This window comes from Bombina bombina, chromosome 1, assembly GCF_027579735.1.
Source record: "Bombina bombina isolate aBomBom1 chromosome 1, aBomBom1.pri, whole genome shotgun sequence".
Lineage (NCBI taxonomy): Eukaryota > Metazoa > Chordata > Amphibia > Anura > Bombinatoridae > Bombina > Bombina bombina.
Genome location: NC_069499.1, coordinates 179,360,206 through 179,379,230, shown reverse-complemented (window position 1 = coordinate 179,379,230; position 19,025 = coordinate 179,360,206). Strand labels below are relative to the sequence as shown.

Sequence of the window (19,025 nt, the reverse complement as noted above, 5' to 3'; positions counted from 1 at the left end):
ATGTGTGGAAACAAGGCTTACGCCTGTTCCTACAGAAAGAGTAAGACCCATAGGGAACTACTTGTCTCCCTCTGAACTTCCCAGTCAGCTGATCCCCCAAGTGGGTCTTGGCTTAGCATAGGGGAATGTACAGGTTGTGGCAAGTCCTGATGTAGACCGTGTGAATTTGCTACCCTCTCAAACAAATTTCAGTCAAAAGTGACTGGAGAGGAGTTTAGCATTGGTCCTTGCCTCAACTGTACATCCTCTTATGTCATTTATGTCCTAACTTGTATCCAATGTAACCTTCAATATGTGGGTCTCACCACGACAGATGTCAATACGAGGATAAGAAATCATCTTTCCTCTATTAAGACTGGTGAAGCAACCACACCCTTGGTGAAACATTTCAAAAACATACACAATAAAAATAATAACACATTAAGATGGCAAGCCATTGAATGGGTTAAAACACCCTCCAAGAGGCTGGTAATAGAGATGAGGCTTTGGGGAAACGCGAAATGTTTTGGATCTTCAGATTGCAAACACGCGTGGCCCAAGGGCCTCAACTCAGAATATGACTTAATTAACTATTGGAAATAGATCAGGTTTATCATATCTTTGTCCTCCTTTGGACTGATCGCACTTTCAGTCAATATTCAACACCAAATACAACTACAAAAAAAAAAAAAAAAAATTTAAAATATAAATACTAAAATGTGTTATGCTCATTTTCATACAGTATATACACGTACATTCACATATGACTATTATTATGTTGAAATCTACACTTACGTCCCTCCATTCTAGTATTTATCATTAACATTTTCATTATTATTGTTTGTTTTTTGATACTAACTAAAATAGAAAGAGTTGATTTGTATTGATTGACATTTCATTTTATTATCAGCTTATCCCCACTCATTTAATTGTGAATATCAGTTTCTAGAACAACAGTGTGTATGAACACTGTGCTGCATATAGAGATCGAGGGGTGGATATTAACATATGCATTGGATATTTTAATAAGGGAAAAGTTTTATTTTAGCTCTACACGGAATTGAGCCTTTTCAATTTATTATTATCATTTCCATGCATGTGATATTCCATTCCATATGCAGAATATTGTCTATTTACCAAGTTATATAGACTCGTAATTGTCCCAGTTTGACATATATAAATGTATAAGCAATTGTATTGCTTCCCTTGCATTGCTCCCTTTGACTCGATTTATTTGATACATATTTACATTGTATCACATAGCACTTAAGTTTAAAAGTTTATGTACATTACTCATGTAATTGTCTTTCAGGCTAAAAATGTCTATAATTTAAGAATGCATCGTGTAACTAAGTAAATACGATGTGCAATGTTTTCTATGTATCTTTCTGGTAACTAACGGGTTAATCGTTTGATTTACACACACTTAAACTGAAGGTTCATGATTGGGTTTTATGGGACCTATCACTGAACAGATGTCCCTTTAAATGCTTCACACGCTTGCATTACCTCCAGCTTACGGACTACGGCATCAGGCCGAAACATGTTAGCCTATGCTATTCGTCGCTGAATATTCTCTTATTTATGTGTTTTGGTACCTCCTTATGCTTTTACACAAGTGGAATTGAATAAAGACTTTTTGTGCTTTTAAATACCTCGCCTGGGAACAAAGTTCCTTTATCGTTGTCAATATAATATATTTTATATATATATATATATATTTATATAGTATTATATATATATATATATATACTATATATATTAAAAATGTGATTATAAACAATTAGCCTCTGATGAAAGTGAGCTGATACGCTCACGAAACGCGTAAGGCACGTGATTGCACGTTCGTGACGTCACTTCAGGATTTACGACTTCACTGTTAGGCTTCACTCACCAACAGTTCCACTCGCTAGCATGTTCTTATCAGCTGTTTTTACATCGCATTCATTTCATGTCCATCTTATTTACACAAGTTAAGTGTTTTTATAGAGTGTTTTAAAACGGCCACTCGTTTGCACATCAGGTATTCCCCGTATTTCATATCTATACGTTCAAGCCTGCATACATTGTTAATCATTTTTAATCAATATTAATCATCATTTTTTACACAAATATACATTTTTTATCATCATTTTTATAGATATATTATTATTCACTTATCTATTTTGTTTGCGACCTATGAATTGTTATAAACACATTTTAATATATATTGAAATAAAATCCTATTTTAAAACTATTATATATATATATATATATATATATATAATATATATATATATATATATATATATATATATATATTCTAAATATTTTTTTATTACTATATATTTTTTTTATTACTATTTTTCACATTGGTACCAGCTCACAAAGCATTTAGTATTTTATTCATGTTTTTTAATTCATCTATTATATTTTGTTATATTTTGAAAATATAAACTAATCGTGGATAAGAAATATAAAGAAGGCCATACGACGCTGATTACAGGACCCTGTGATCTAACAGGTGAGCAAATATAGGCACCATTTATCGACTGCTTAAGCAACAGTTTCTCATTTTGGATACGTGTATCTTTCTGTATCTACTTCTACATATGCACATGAGGAACGTCTTTTGCAAGCGCTATTAGAAACACCTTTTTCTACTACTACCCCTACCTATCTCACTGAGAAGGAAGTGAGATACTACTAACGGCAGCATACTTTAGACATTCCCATTGGGCTCCAGCCTTTAAACCACCCTCTACTTCGGCGCAACTACCTAAACACCAATCTTTTGATAGAGATATATATATGTGAAATGAAATGAAGATATGGATTGAAAAATCTTTTTTTACATCCAAAAGTAAGGGAATTCAGCACTCTTTATATTTGAAAAAAAATTGGGTTTTTTATTTTCATTTTTTTTACTGTTAGACATCCACCTGTTGCAAATTATCCTCCTGACTGAGGTTTGCTACAAACGATCACAGTGCAATATACAAAATAGTGATTTTCACATGTTAAATGTTAACTTTCATAACCATGAAACATTGTAGTGTGTTCAAATTGCTACTTGCAAGAATAATGCCCTTAAAAAGCGTGTACATTTTTGGTACAAGCAAACTCTGCAATATTGCGAATGAAAGTATAACACATATACATACATACATACGTATATACATACACAATTCTTATTGTGTTTAACACACAATGGGTTAACCTGCACACAGTGTATCGATTTAGCCCATAATCCAAAACAGAAAAAAGGATTCTAGCACTATAATACCAGTTTTACTTGCAATGCCAAAATTGAACCCTTATAATAAAATATCAATTTTGCTAGTATCACAAAGAAAGGGAGTTTAACCCCTTTCATGACCGGGTTAGACAAATTGAAATCACGCGATCGTGCAAAAGATTGTGAGATTTCAATTATGGGATCGGGTCGTTCCTAAGATGCTAGGAACGCCCTCCAGACCGCGATCACATCCTGCAAGCCTAGTAGGCTTCAGGACAGCTGTTTACGATGACGTTGTATTCCATCATAACGGCTTTTAAAGCCCAGTGCCGTTGTGACGGAATACAACGGCATTAAAAGGTTACATCATTTTTGCTAGTAACAGTTGTAATAAAGGCACATAGTGAGAAAATGTTTTAACCCCCTCACTGTGATTAACACAAAATAGCATGAATTAAAAACTCTTACTGCCAGTAACACACACAGACACAAAGAATTGATTTGTCAGTAACACAAATGATTTAATCAATTTCTGTCAAAAGATATGCAATTACTCCCTCCACAGAGTGGCACTGGATGATCTCTGTGACTGGGAGGTTGTGCATGACTCCTTCATGCACCCACATTATGCTCCTGAAGTGCTTGCAGGTTGCAATTGGATGACAGCACCAGGCTCTGTCATTTGTCAAACACAACATAATTCATATTGTCAAAGGTAACATAACAGATATCAATATTCATTTTACAGGAGCTAATTAGTTAGAGAGGAATTATCTGTATACACCATGAAGCAAATGTAAACATTTGTGCATAATATGTCAACCCCCAAGCCATTTTTACCCAGACGTGTATGGTTTTTGTGTATTCAAGCGTTAATATATCCATTCTAATAATTTTTTTGTTTTTAAAATCCATGATATCCAGAAAAAATACCAAACATTTGATAGAACACCATTAAATCAAGATTTTCACAACTGATTTTTTGATAAGGCTCATAGATTTCACAGAAATTTGTTAAACACTATGTCCAGTGCTCTTGCACTACTTTTGCATTAAAAGGACAGTAAAAAAAAAAAACAGAATTATGCTTACCTGATAAATTACTTTCTCCAACGGGTGTGTCCGGTCCACGGTGTCATCCATTACTTGTGGGATATTCTCCTCCCCCACAGGGAAAGGCAAGGAGAGCACACAGCAAGAGCTGTCATATAGTCCCTCCCAGGCTCCGCCCCCCAGTCATTCGACCCAACGGTTAAGAGGAAAAAAAGGAGAAACTATAGGGTGCCGTGGTGACTGTAGTGTATAGAGAAAGAAATTCTTCAAACCTGATTAAAAAACCAGGGCGGGCCGTGGACCGGACACACGTTGGAGAAAGTAATTTATCAGGTAAGCATAAATTCTGTTTTCTCCAACATTGGTGTGTCCGGTCCACGGTGTCATCCATTACTTGTGGGAACCAATACCAAAGCTTTAGGACACGGATGAAGGGAGGGAGCAAATCAGGTTACCTAAACAGAAGGCACCACGGCTTGCAAAACCTTTCTCCCAAAAAATAGCCTCCGAAGAAGCAAAAGTATCAAATTTGTAGAATTTGGACAAAGTGTGCAGAGAAGACCAGGTCGCTGCCTTACATATCTGATCAACAGAAGCCTCGTTCTTGAAGGCCCATGTGGAAGCCACAGCCCTAGTAGAGTGAGCTGTGATTCGTTCAGGAGGCTGCCGTCCGGCAGTCTCGTAAGCCAATCGTATGATGCTTTTCAGCCAAAAGGAAAAGAGAGGTAGCAGTAGCTTTTTTGACCTCTCCTCTTGCCAGAATAAATGACAAACAGAGAAGACGTTTGTCTGAATTCCTTTGTTGCTTCTAAATAGAACTTTAAAGCACGGACTACATCTAAATTGTGTAACAAGCGTTCCTTCTTTGAAAGGCACAACTATTTCCTGGTTAATATTCTTGTTGGAAACAACCTTTGGAAGGAAACCAGGTTTAGTACGCAAAACAACCTTATCTGAATGGAACACCAGATAGGGCGGATTACACTGCAGAGCAGATAATTCAGAAACTCTTCTAGCAGAAGAAATAGCAACCAAAAACAGAACTTTCCAAGATAACAACTTGATATCTATGGAATGTAAGGGTTCAAACGGAACCCCTTGAAGAACTGAAAGAACCAAAATTTAGACTCCAGGGAGGAGTCAAGGGTCTGTAAACAGGCTTGATCCTGACCAAAGCCTGAACAAAAGCTTGAACATCTGGCACAGCTGCCAGTCGTTTGTGTAACAAGACAGATAAAGCAGAAGTCTGTCCTTTTAGAGAACTCGCTGATAATCCCTTATCCAAACCTTCTTGGAGAAAGGAAAGGATCCTAGGAATTTTAATCTTACTCCATGGGAATCCCTTGGATTCACACCAACAGATATATCTTTTCCATATTTTATGGTAATCTTTCTAGTCACAGGTTTTCTGGCTTGTACCAGAGTATCTATCACAGAATCCGAAAACCCACACTTAGTCAAAATCAAGCGTTCAATTTCTAAGCAGTCAGCTGGAGAGAAACTAGATTTGGATGTTTCGAATGGACCTTGTACTAGAAGATCCTGTCTCAAAGGTAGCTTCCATGGTGGAGCCGATGACATATTCACCAGGTCTGCATACCAAGTCCTGCGTGGCACGCAGGAGCTATCAAAATCACTGAGGCCTTCTCCTGTTTGATCCTGGCTTTCCAGCCTGGGAATGAGAGGGAACGGTGGAAACGCATAAGCTAGGTTGAAAGTCCAAGGCGCCACTAATGCATCCACTAGAGTCGCCTTGGGATCCCTGGATCTGGACCCGTAGCAAGGAACCTTGAAGTTCTGACGAGACGCCATCAGATCCATGTCTGCAATGCCCCATAATTGGGTCAACTGGGCAAACACCTCGGGTGGAGTTCCCACTCCCCCGGATGAAAGGTCTGACGACTCAGATAATCCGCCTCCCAGTTTTCCACTCCTGGGATGTGGATCGCAGACAGGTGGCAGGAGTGATCCTCCGCCCATTTGATGATCTTGGTCACCTCTCTCATCAGCCAGGAACTCCTTGTTCCCCCCTGATGGTTGAAGTAAGCAACAGTCGTCATGTTGTCTGATTGGAATCTTATGAATCCGGCCTTCACTAGTTGAGGCCAAGCCCGGAGAGCATTGAATATCGCTCTCAGTTCCAGAATGTTTATCGTAGAAGAGACTCTTCCCGAGACCATAGACCCTGAGCTTTCAGGGAATCCCAGACCGCGCCCCAGCCTAATAGACTGGCATCGGTCGTGACAATGACCCACTCTGGTCTGCGGAAGCTCATTCCCTGGGACAGGTGATCCTGGGTCAGCCACCAACGGGAGTGAGTCTCTGGTCTTCTGATCTACTTGAATCACTGGAGACAAGTCTGTATAGTCCCCATTCCACTGTTTGAGCATGCACAGTTTTAATGGTCTTAGATGAATTCGCGCAAAAGGAACTATGTCCATTGCTGCAACCATCAACCCTACTACTTCCATGCACTGAGCTATGGAAGGCCGTAGAACAGAGTGAAGAACTTGAAAAGAGTTTAGAAGCTTTGACTCTCTGACATCTGTCAGGAAAATCTTCATTTCTAAAGAATCTATTATTGTTCCCAAGAAAGGGACTCTTGTTGACGGAGACGGGGAACTTTTTTCTATGTTCACCTACCACCCGTGAGATCTGAGAAAGGCTAGAACAATGTCTGTGTGAGCCTTTGTCTTTGAAAGAGACGACGCTTGAATTAGGATGTCGTCCAAGTAAGGTGCCACTGCAATGCCCCTGGGTCTTAGAACCGCTAGAAGGGACCCGAGCACCTTTGTGAAAATCCTTGGATCAGTGGCTAGTCCGAATGGGAGAGCCACATCCAGAAAGGCGAACCTTAGGAACTGATGATGATCTTTGTGGATAGGAATATGCAGATACGCATCCTTTAGATCCACGGTAGTCATAAATTGACCCTCCTGGATTGTAGGTAAAATCGTTCGAATAGTTTCCATTTTGAACGATGGCACTCTGAGAAATTTGTTTAGAATTTTTAAATCCAGAATTGGTCTGAAAGTTCCCTCTTTTTTTGGGAACTACAAACAGATTTGAGTAAAACCCCTGACCTTGTTCCACAGTTGGAACTGGGTGTATCACTCCCATCTTTAACAGGTCTTCTACACAATGTAAGAATGCCTGTCTCTTTACTTGGTTTGAAGATAAGTGAGACATGTGGAACCTTCCCCTTGGGGGTAGTTCCTTGAATTCTAGAAGATAACCCTGAGAGACTATTTCTAGTGCCCAGGGATCCTGAACATCTCTTGCCCAAGCCTGAGCAAAGAGAGAGAGTCTGCCCCCTACTAGATCTGGTTCCGGATCGGGGGCTACCTCTTCATGCTGTCTTGGTAGCAGCAGCAGCAGGCTTCTTGGCCTGTTTACCCTTGTTCCAGCCTTGCATTGATTTCCAAGCTGGTTTAGTCTGGGAAGCGTTACCCTCTTGTCTAGAGGCTGCCGAGTTGGAAGCCGGTCCGTTCCTGAAATTGCGAAAGGAACGAAAATTGGACTTATTCTTAGCCAGAGCGCTCTGCGCGCCACAATTGTAAACCCTGAATTTTTTGCCGCTAACCTCGCTAACTGCAAAGCGGCGTCTAAAATAAAGGAATTAGCTAACTTAAGTGCGTAAATTCTATCCATGACTTCCTCATACGGAGTCTCCCTACTGAGTGACTTTTCCAGTTCCTCGAACCAGAACCATGCCGCTGTAGTGACAGGAATAATGCACGAAATAGGTTGAAGGAGGTAACCTTGCTGTACAAAAATCTTTTTAAGCAAACCCTCCAATTTTTTATCCATAGGATCTTTGAAAGCACAATTGTCCTCAATAGGAAAGGTTGTGCGCTTGGCTAGAGTAGAAAACTCCCCCTCGACCTTAGGGACTGTTTGCCATGTGTCCTTCCTGGGGTCGACCATAGGGAACAATTTCTTAAATATAGGAGGAGGGACAAAAGGTATGCCTGGCTTCTCCCACTCCTTATTCACTATGTCCGCCACCCGTTTAGGTATCGGAAAAGCATCAGGGTGCACCGGGACCTCAAGGAACTGTCCATCTTGCACAATTTTTCTGGGTTGACCAGATTGTCACAATCATCCAGAGTAGATAGCACCTTCTTAAGTAATGCGCGGAGATGCTCTAATTTAAATTTAAATGTCACAACATCAGGTTCTGCCTGCTGAGAAATTCTTCCTGTATCAGAAATTTCCTCATCTGACAAACCCTCCCTCACTGCCACTTCAGATTGGTGTGAGGGTATGACAGAAAAATGATCATCAGCGCCCTCCTGCTCTAGTGTTTAAAACAGAGCAATCGCGCTTTCTCTGAAATGCTGGCATTTTGGATAAAATATTAGCTATGGAGTTATCCATTACTGCCGTCAATTACTGTATAGTAACAAGCATTGGCGCGCTAGAAGTACTAGGGGTCGCCTGCGCGGGCATAACTGGTATAGACACAGAAGGAGATGATGTAGAACTATGTCTACTTCCTTCATCTGAGGAATCATCCTGGGCAACTTTACAATTTGTGACAGTACTGTCCTTACTTTGTTTGGACGCTATGGCACAATTATCACACTATATTTGAAGGGGGAACCACATTGGCTACCATACATACAGAACATGATCTATCTGAAGGTACAGACATGTTAAACAGGCTTAAACTGGTTAATAAAGCACAAAAAACCGTTTTAAAACAAAACTGTTACTGTCTCTTTAAATGTTAAACAGGGCACACTTTATTACTGAATATGTGAAAAACTAGGAAGGAATTATCCAATCTTTACCAAATTTTCACCACAGTGTCTTAATACATTCAAAGTATTGCACCCCAATTTTCAAGCTGTTAACCCTTAAAATGTGGAAACCGGAGCCGTTTTTAATTTTAACCCCCTTACAGTCCCAGCCACAGCCTTTGCTGCAACTTCACCAATCCCAGGGGGGTATATGATACCAAATGAAGCCTTCTAGGAACGTTTTTAGTGGATTCCAGACCCTCACACATGCAGCTGCATGTACTGAACTCAAAATTAACTGCACAGTAATGGCGCGAAAATGAGGCTCTGCCTACTACAGAGAAAGGCCCTTCCTGACTGGAAGGTGTCTTAACAAGTGCCTGGTGCTAAAAACGTTCCGAAATGTTATAAAAGTGTGAAATACAACTTCAAACTGCATATAATACTTAAATAAAGCAATCAATTTAGCCCCTAAAAGTGTCTACCAGTTTTATAGCCCATATTAAGCCCTTTATTCTGTTTGAGACTAAGAAAATGGCTTACCGATCGCCTTGAGGGGAAAATGACAGCCTTCCAGCATTACACAGTCTTGTTAGAAAAATGGCTAGTCATACCTTGAGCAGAAAAGTCTGCAAACTGTTCCCCCCAACTGAAGTTATCTCATCTCAACAGTCCTATGTGGAAACAGCAAACGATTTTAGTAACTGCTGCTAAAATCATAATCCTCTCACAAACAGAAATCTTCATCTCTTTCTGTTTCAGAGTAAATAGTACATACCAGCACTATTTTAAAATAACAAACTCTTGATAGAAGAATAAAAAACTACAACTAAACACCACAAAACTCCTCACCATCCCTGAGGAGATGCTACTTGTTCAGAGCGGCAAGGAGAATGACTGGGGGGCGGAGCCTGGGAGGGACTATATGGACAGCTCTTGCTGTGTGCTCTCCTTGCCTTTCCCTGTGGGGGAGGAGAATATCCCACAAGTAATGGATGACACCGTGGACCGGACACACCAATGTTGGAGAAAAAAATTATATATATTTTATATAAATTATACAGTACATGCAAAATTATGTAGCACGAGTCTTACCTTTCAAAAAAGATTCAGTCCTTTATTTTTAGTCCCCCCCCTATGTATTCCTTACAGCCCTCCTGGTTGGTTTTGCATTTTTTGAGGTTTGTTTTTTTGTTTTGTTTTTTAAATGTGTCACAGGATAAGGAATAGCTTCAATCTCTCTCACTCTCATGTAGCATCCTCACCTAGAGCTTTCTGACTTAAAGGGACACTGAACCCAAATTTTTTCTTTCGTGATTCAGATAGAGCATGCGATTTTAAGCAACTTTCTAATTTACTCCTATTATCAATTTTTCTTCGTTCTCTTGCTATCTTTATTGAAAACAAAGGCATCTAAGCTTTTTTATTAGTTCAGAACTCTGGACAGTACTTTTTTTATTGATGGATGAATGTATCCACCAATCGGCAAGAACAACCCAGGTTGTTCACCAAAAATGGGCCGGCATCTAAACTTACATTCTTGCATTTCAAATAAAGATACCAAGAGAATGAAGAAAATTTGATAATAGGAGTAAATTAGAAAGTTGCTTAAAATGTCATGCTCTATCTGAATCTCGAAAGAAAAAATTTGGGTTCAGTGTCCCTTTAACCCTTGGCACTATTTGGATTTTACAGTACAATGTCCCTTTAAATATATACAAATACCTTATATGCGCCTATACATGTCTACTTTCACTTCTCCTGTATCATGTCACAGCCATCAGCCAATCACAAATGCATATATGTATATTCTGTGAATCCTTGCACATGCTCAGTAGGAGCTTGTGACTCAAAAAGCGTAAATATAAAAAGACTGCGCACATTTTGTTTATCATAAATTGGTAAGTAAATTGTTAAGTTGTTTAAAATTGCATGCTCTATCTGAATCATTAAAGCTTAATTTTGTCTAGTGTGTCCCTTTAAGTGCGTGTAATGGTACACAGTAACGTGTAGCGGAAGGCCCCCTGTCCGTATGCCAAAAAGCGGTCCGGACAAGTTCTCAAGTTAGGAACCTTGTCTGCACGCAGTTTAATACATCTGTCTCTATGGAACTAGGTTACACTGCAGGTATCTGAAGGAGAGTTGCTGCACGTGTGCAAACAAGTCAGCACTGGAATGTAGTGATAGGTAGATGTCAACATTAGATGAGGAGGGGAATAACCTCCATAGTATGCTTATAAAATGTATTTAGCATTTAATGTCCCTTTAAAAGTAAAAAAGGATAGTATTTAAAGGGACATAAATATGCAACAAAAAAAAATGCAAGCAACAGTGTAACAGTATGATTTATGTGTTTAAACCCTCTAAAAGGGTTAAACATATAGTTAAGTGAGGTACACCTGCAGAAGTGAACTACTGGGAGATAGCTGACGACTGGCTGCTACACACATTTATTTGCTTCTTGCCATTTGGCTCCCCAGATGAATTTAACCAAGTCCCAGCAGTGGATAGTTCATTCCTCCCTGTCCCTTTGTATTTATTGTCTTTATAAAAATAAGATCTTGGATTAACAGAAAACTAAAATTTAGACGTATCCATTTTTTTAGATACACAAAAAGAAAAAAAGAAAAAGTTTAAAATCATAACAGCGAGAGAAATACATTTCTTTGTGGATAGCCAAGACTCATTAAATGTCAATAACGTTTACTAAACCAATGTTCTCCATTGGAAATTTGTGGTTTCATTTGAAAATATTGTCAGAAGATCAAACAAATTTAATTAGATAAATATTTGTTGTAGTTCAAAGTTTGTTTGTTTTTCTTTTTAAAATGTTTCTTCTGCAAAATATTCTCTAACAAACTCCCCCATAAATCAATTATTCACGAGTTATAACGAGCATAGATGTTGATGGGAGATAAGAAAAAGTAGACTTTATAAATATACCAGGTATTCTTGCACTCACTTACTTGTCCTCAACAAACAGTAAACCAATTTACTCTTGAACCTACTACTCCCCAACTTAAAGAGACATAAACCCAATCTTTTTTTTTTCATGATTTAGATAGAGCATACAATTTTAAAGTGATTGTACGCTTTCTTGTAGAACTGAACAGTGTATACAATTATTCTTCAAGACAGGGGAACTTTAATATATGAAATTTCATTAAGATGCTTTATTTGTAAAATATTTACCATCTAGTGATGGTAAACATTGTGCCATTTCTCCACCCTCATCTAATACTTTATTTAGCTGTGCAATGACGAATCCGGCTTCATCCAATCATTGCGTGACCCACATGGCGTCCAGCTCGTGGGGCATGCAACCATTGATGAAGCCTGATTCGTGATTGCACAGCTAAAATAAATCACTAGATGGTATATATTTTACAAAATGCCTCTTTATAAAATTCCATCAATGAAAGTGCCCCTGTTTTGAAGAATAATTCTATATACTGTTCAGTCAACGGGACAATCCAGCCAAAATTGGAATCCACATAGGTGCATTTCAGTTTTAAATAGAAGCATTTTGTAATATACATGTAATAAAAGTTATAGCTGTTTCAAATGTGTATTTAAAGGGACACTGAACCCAAAATAAATATTTTGTGATTTAGATAGAGCATGCAAATTTAAGCAACTTTCTAATTTATTCCTATTGTCAATTTTTCTTCGTTCTCTTGCTATCTTTATTTGAAAAAGAAGGCATCTAAGCTAAGGAGCCAGACAATTTTTGGTTCAGTACCATGGACAGCACTTGTTTATTGATGGGTGAATTTATCCACCAATCAGCAAGAACAACCCAGGTTGTTCACCAAAAATGTGCCAGCATCTAAACTTACATTCTTGTTTTTCAAATAAAGATACCAAGAGAATGAAGAACATTTGATAATAGGAGTAAATTAGAAAGTTGCATGCTCTATCTGAATCACGAAAGAAAATATTTGAGTTCAGTGTCCCTTTAAGTATGCACCGTGCACCAGTATTTTAAACACAGCACTTGCTCAGAGAGCCTAAGGTGCTTTTACCATCTGGTAATTACTCAATTTGTTAATTGCTGATAAAGCCCCACTGGTGCTCTGAGCAGCTGCAGTATTTAAAATGTTGGTGCACTGAGAATATCTAACTATGCTTCACATGCACGTGCAGAGAAAAATGCTAGCACTAAAAAAAAACAGTGATAACTTTTACTAGAAGCATTTTTGCCAATACATGTATATTGCAAATATGTTTCTATTCAAAGATTTAATTCATCTATATGCATTTAAATTTTGACCGGAATGTACCTTTAAATACGAAAGCTTACAATCACTTTAAACAACTTTCAATTAACTTCTATTCAATTTAGTTTAATTTTCTTTGTATCCTTTGTTGAAGGCACTAATGGGAGCTAGCTAAACATATTGGAAAGTCAGAAACGTATGTTGCTATAGATAAGGCAATCCTTCAAACTAGATAATTTTATGCTTTTAGGAAATATCGGGGAGACTTGCTGGGACTATCCTTGTTTTCTGCCATCAAAATCTATGTTTCTAACAAGAGGCATATGTGTGCAACCACCAATCAGCAGCTAGGTTCCAGCTCATGAGCATACCTAGGTATGTTATTTAACAAAAGGTACCAAGAGAATTAAGTAAATTCGATAATAGAAGTAAATTGGAAAAATGTATTCTATATCTGAATCATGAAATAACAATTGTGGGTTTCATGTGCAGAATTATGTAACAAAGTTAGCAATTTTCTTTTTAAAATTAGCAAAAATACCTACTTTGGCACCTAGACGTATAATTACCTCTTTAAGCAAAGCCTTCCTCTTCAGCGATTAGGCATTGAGCCCTTGACCCTCTAGTTAAAAAAAAAAAAAAACTGCCGCGAAGAGAATGGCTTCGCTTAGAGAGGTAAGTATATGTTTAAATGTCAAATTAGGTATTTTCAGCTAATTTTTAAAGCAAAAAGGCTGTAACATAATTCAAAACATTTACTGTCCATTTTAAATCATGTCTAGTCATAGTATTATTCTATATGTGAAAAGAAAAAAAAAACGTTCTTCCTGAATGTTATTAAATCCCTTCATATAACTGAAGGGCAATGTTGTACAGAAATATATGCCACCAGTGCATATTCTGTGGTGTAGACTAACCAAGTGGGAAGGATGACAGTACCGCAGAGAAGCCCTCCCTCTTGCTGCTATGTCATCGCTGACTCAGCCTATGTTAACTGCAAACCGTCAGAAAGGGTGCTATTGAAATGGGGGCCCCGCTACAGCCTTTGCCCTGAGGTCCATTGAGGTGTAGTTACGCCGGTGGCTGAAATTCTCCATTCTATTCTCCAAACTATACAAATTGAAGGGACATTTAAAGGAATATATTCTATCACCAGTGTGTGTGTGAGTACATTACACATCACCTCCTGTGTTTGTTTTTTTGTTTGTCTGTGGGTGCACTACACATCACTTCCTGTGTTTGTTTGTTTGTCTGTGGGTACACTTTGCATCATGTCCCAGCAGAGTGCGTTTGTCTGTGGGTACACTATACATCACTTCCCGTCAGTGTGTTTGACGGGAAGTGATGTATAGTGTACCCACAGACAGAGTGTGTTTGTTTGTGGTTACACTTTGCATCCATTTCCATCAGAGTGTGTTTGACTTTTAAGGTACACTTTAGATCACTTCCCGTGGTAGAGTTTGTCTGAGGGTGCACTTTGCATCACTTTCCATTAGAGTGTTCGTCTGTGGGTACACTTATCAGTAAGTGTATCTGTGTCACCAGTATGTATACCCTAGAGTGCTGATTTTCATACCTGTCCTCAGGACACATTCTGAGGATATCGGAACTGGAGCACAGGTAAAATAATCAGCTAATTAGTAAACATGGTTAATTTAACTGCTCTCATCCAAGGTAACCATGTCTCTGCATCTTGCCTCACGTCTCACCAGTGGGTGCCTCTGCATCTTGCCTCACGTCTCACCAGTGGGTGCCTCTGCATCTTGCCTCACGTCTCACCAGTGGGTGCCTCTGCATCTTGCCTCACGTCTCACCAGTGGGTGCCTCTGCATCTTGCCTCACGTTCTCACCAGTGGGTGCCTCTGCATCTTGCCTCACGTCTCACCAGTGGGTGCCTCTGCATCTTGCCTCACGTCTCACCAGTGGGTGCCTCTGCATCTTGCCTCACGTCTCACCAGTGGGTGCCTCTGCATCTTGCCTCACGTCTCACCAGTGGGTGCCTCTGCATCTTGCCTCACGTCTCACCAGTGGGTGCCTCTGCATCTTGCCTCACGTCTCACCAGTGGGTGCCTCTGCATCTTGCCTCACGTCTCACCAGTGGGTGCCTCTGCATCTTGCCTCACGTCTCACCAGTGGGGTGCCTCTGCATCTTGCCTCACGTCTCCCCAGTGGGTGCCTCTGCATCTTGCCTCACGTCTCCCCAGTGGGTGCCTCTGCATCTTGCCTCACGTCTCCCCAGTGGGTGTCTCTGCATCTTGCCTCACGTCTCCCCAGTGGGTGTCTGCATCTTGTGTCACTTCTCACCAGTGAGTCTCTGCATCTTGTGTCACTTCTCACCAGTGTGTGTCTGCATCTTGTGTCACTTCTCACCAGTGTGTGTCTGCATCTTGTGTCACTTCTCACCAGTGTGTGTCTGCATCTTGTGTCACTTCTCACCAGTGTGTGTCTGCATCTTGTGTCACTTCTCACCAGTGAGTCTCTGCATCTTGTGTCACTTCTCACCAGTGTGTATCTGCATCTTGTGTCACTTCTCCCCAGTGTGTGTCTGCATCTTGTGTCACTTCTCCCCAGTGTGTGTCTGCATCTTGTGTCACTTCTCACCAGTGTGTGTCTGCATCTTGCCTCACTTCTCCCCAGTGTGTGTCTGCATCTTGTGTCACTTCTCACCAGTGTGTGTCTGCATCTTGCCTCACTTCTCACCAGTGTGTGTCTGCATCTTGTGTCACTTCTCACCAGTGTGTGTCTGCATCTTGCCTCACTTCTCACCAGTGTGTGTCTGCATCTTGTGTCATTTCTCACCAGTGTGTGTCTGCATCTTGTGTCACTTCTCACCAGTGTGTCTGCATCTTGTGTCACTTCTCACCAGTGTGTCTGCATCTTGTGTCACTTCTCACCAGTGTGTGTCTGCATCTTGTGTCACTTCTCACCAGTGTGTGTCTGCATCTTGTGTCACTTCTCACCAGTGTGTGTCTGCATCTTGTGTCACTTCTCACCAGTGTGTCTCTGCATCTTGCCTCACTTCTCACCAGTGTGTGTCTGCATCTTGTGTCACTTCTCACCAGTGTGTGTCTGCATCTTGTGTCACTTCTCACCAGTGTGTGTCTGCATCTTGTGTCACTTCTCACCAGTGTGTGTCTGCATCTTGTGTCACTTCTCACCAGTGTGTGTCTGCATCTTGTGTCACTTCTCACCAGTGTGTGTCTGCATCTTGTGTCACTTCTCACCAGTGTGTGTCTGCATCTTGTGTCACTTCTCACCAGTGTGTCTCTGCATCTTGTGTCACTTCTCACCAGTGTGTCTGCATCTTGTGTCACTTCTCACCAGTGAGTCTCTGCATCTTGTGTCACTTCTCACCAGTGTGTCTCTGCATCTTGTGTCACTTCTCACCAGTGTGTCTCTGCATCTTGTGTCACTTCTCACCAGTGTGTGTCTGCATCTTGTGTCACTTCTCACCAGTGTGTCTGCATCTTGTGTCACTTCTCACCAGTGTGTCTCTGCATCTTGTGTCACTTCTCACCAGTGTGTGTCTGCATCTTGTGTCACTTCTCACCAGTGTGTGTCTGCATCTTGTGTCACTTCTCACCAGTGTGTGTCTGCATCTTGCCTTACTTCTCACCAGTGTGTCTCTGCATCTTGCCTTACTTCTCACCAGTGTGTGTCTGCATCTTGCCTCACTTCTCACCAGTGTGTGTCTGCATCTTGCCTCACTTCTCACCAGTGTGTGTCTGCATCTTGTGTCACTTCTCACCAGTGTGTGTCTGCATCTTGTGTCACTTCTCACCAGTGTGTGTCTGCATCTTGTGTCACTTCTCACCAGTGTGTGTCTGCATCTTGTGTCACTTCTCACCAGTGTGTGTCTGCATCTTGTGTCACTTCTCACCAGTGTGTGTCTGCATCTTGTGTCACTTCTCACCAGTGTGTGTCTGCATCTTGTGTCACTTCTCACCAGTGTGTGTCTGCATCTTGTGTCACTTCTCACCAGTGTGTCTCTGCATCTTGTGTCACTTCTCACCAGTGTGTGTCTGCATCTTGTGTCACTTCTCACCAGTGTGTGTCTGCATCTTGTGTCACTTCTCACCAGTGTGTCTCTGCATCTTGTGTCACTTCTCACCAGTGTGTGTCTGCATCTTGTGTCACTTCTCACCAGTGTGTGTCTGCATCTTGTGTCACTTCTCACCAGTGTGTGTCTGCATCTTGTGTCACTTCTCACCAGTGTGTATCTGCATCTTGTGTCACTTCTCACCAGTGTGTGTCTGCATCTTGTGTCACTTCTCACCAGTGTGTGTCTGCATCTTGTGTCACTTCTCACCAGTGTGTGTCTGCATCTTGTGTCACTTCTCACCAGTGTGTGTCTGCATCTTGTGTCACTTCTCATCAGTGTGTCTGCATCTTGTGTCACTTCTCACCAGTGTGTGTCTGCATCTTGTGTCACTTCTCACCAGTGTGTGTCTGCATCTTGTGTCACTTCTCACCAGTGTGTGTCTGCATCTTGTGTCACTTCTCACCAGTGTGTGTCTGCATCTTGTGTCACTTCTCACCAGTGTGTGTCTGCATCTTGTGTCACTTCTCACCAGTGTGTGTCTGCATCTTGTGTCACTTCTCACCAGTGTGTCTGCATCTTGTGTCACTTCTCACCAGTGTGTCTGCATCTTGTGTCACTTCTCACCAGTGTGTGTCTGCATCTTGTGTCACTTCTCACCAGTGTGTCTGCATCTTGTGTCACTTCTCACCAGTGTGTCTGCATCTTGCCTCACTTCTCACCATGCATCTTGCATGACTTGTCATATCTTCATCTTGCCTTATAAGTGTGTGTGTGCGTGCATCTTACAGATATCATTTGTCATTACCTACCACTAAGGAAGGCTCTCCCTATCTCCCATTACTTCATGCTGTTTTCTGTACACACATCAGTAACATCAGTAACACATTGCAATACATCCTTCCGTAACGTCCATCTTACCTATAACAATCCTCAGGTGCTTTAGTCGTGTCAGCACATCCTTTTTAGGGTCCAGCACTTTCTGCGTTGATTTCTTCACATCCCCATGAGTTTTTTTAGAGAACATCCCGAACCGGAGCAGGGAGGAGGAGGGCGCTCCCGGCTCACCCACGGGGAAGGAGAGAGCGTTCCTCCACCACACCGGACAATACACAGTGCTGCAGTGTGAGAGCTCGGGGTGACTGGTACTTGGGATCTGATGGGCGGGGTGCGGGTCTCCCCACTCTGACAGCAGCAGCAGCCTAGACCAACACATTCAACATGGCCGCCCCCTTCAGTTTCTAGCATAACAAAACAATCGACTGCCGAGCTATTCACCGTTTACCACTTACTGCTGCAACCACCTATGTATCAGGCTGCGGTTGTACAAGTGTCCGCAAGGAGGCGAGGTCTTCTTGATAACTTGCTCAAAGAATAAAGTATTTTAAAAGGGCAGTAGAAGAGTGTATTTTTTATAACACTTGTCATAAAACGTGATTTACATGGTAAAAGGGACATTCTGGTGTAAATAATTATATTGTTTATAATTCGTTATACACTTTAGAGCAGAGGCGCTATGTTTTTGTATGGAGCGTGACACTCATAGGAGATACTAATTGATTTTACAAAATCTGTTATTAAAAACACATGCTTAAAGGGACAGTATAGTCAGTGTTAAGGTTATAAAAAGGTAAACTGAAAAGTGCATGGGTGCATTTACATTTTAAAAAGAAACATTTTCAACATACTTTCATTAAAAAAATGCTGCTAGTAAAAGTTAATAATGTTTTTCACTGACATACACACATATGCAATGAGGAGTATGCTGGTGT

At 40.7% G+C, this 19,025-nt stretch overlaps 1 protein-coding gene across 9 annotated transcripts in view; it reads right to left on the bottom strand.

Moving 5' to 3' along the window:
• Window positions 1–18,479, bottom strand: part of RALGAPA1 (Ral GTPase activating protein catalytic subunit alpha 1) — a 1,007,748-nt gene extending 989,269 nt beyond the window's left edge. For all 9 annotated transcript variants that reach the window (XM_053697738.1, XM_053697739.1, XM_053697743.1 and 6 more), the window contains exon 1: window positions 18,175–18,479. In XM_053697738.1, the coding sequence (XP_053553713.1) occupies window positions 18,175–18,469 (295 nt within the window). In that variant the 5' untranslated portion in view covers window positions 18,470–18,479. The remainder of the gene's footprint in view (window positions 1–18,174) is intronic.
• Between the last annotated feature and the right edge of the window lie 546 nt (window positions 18,480–19,025).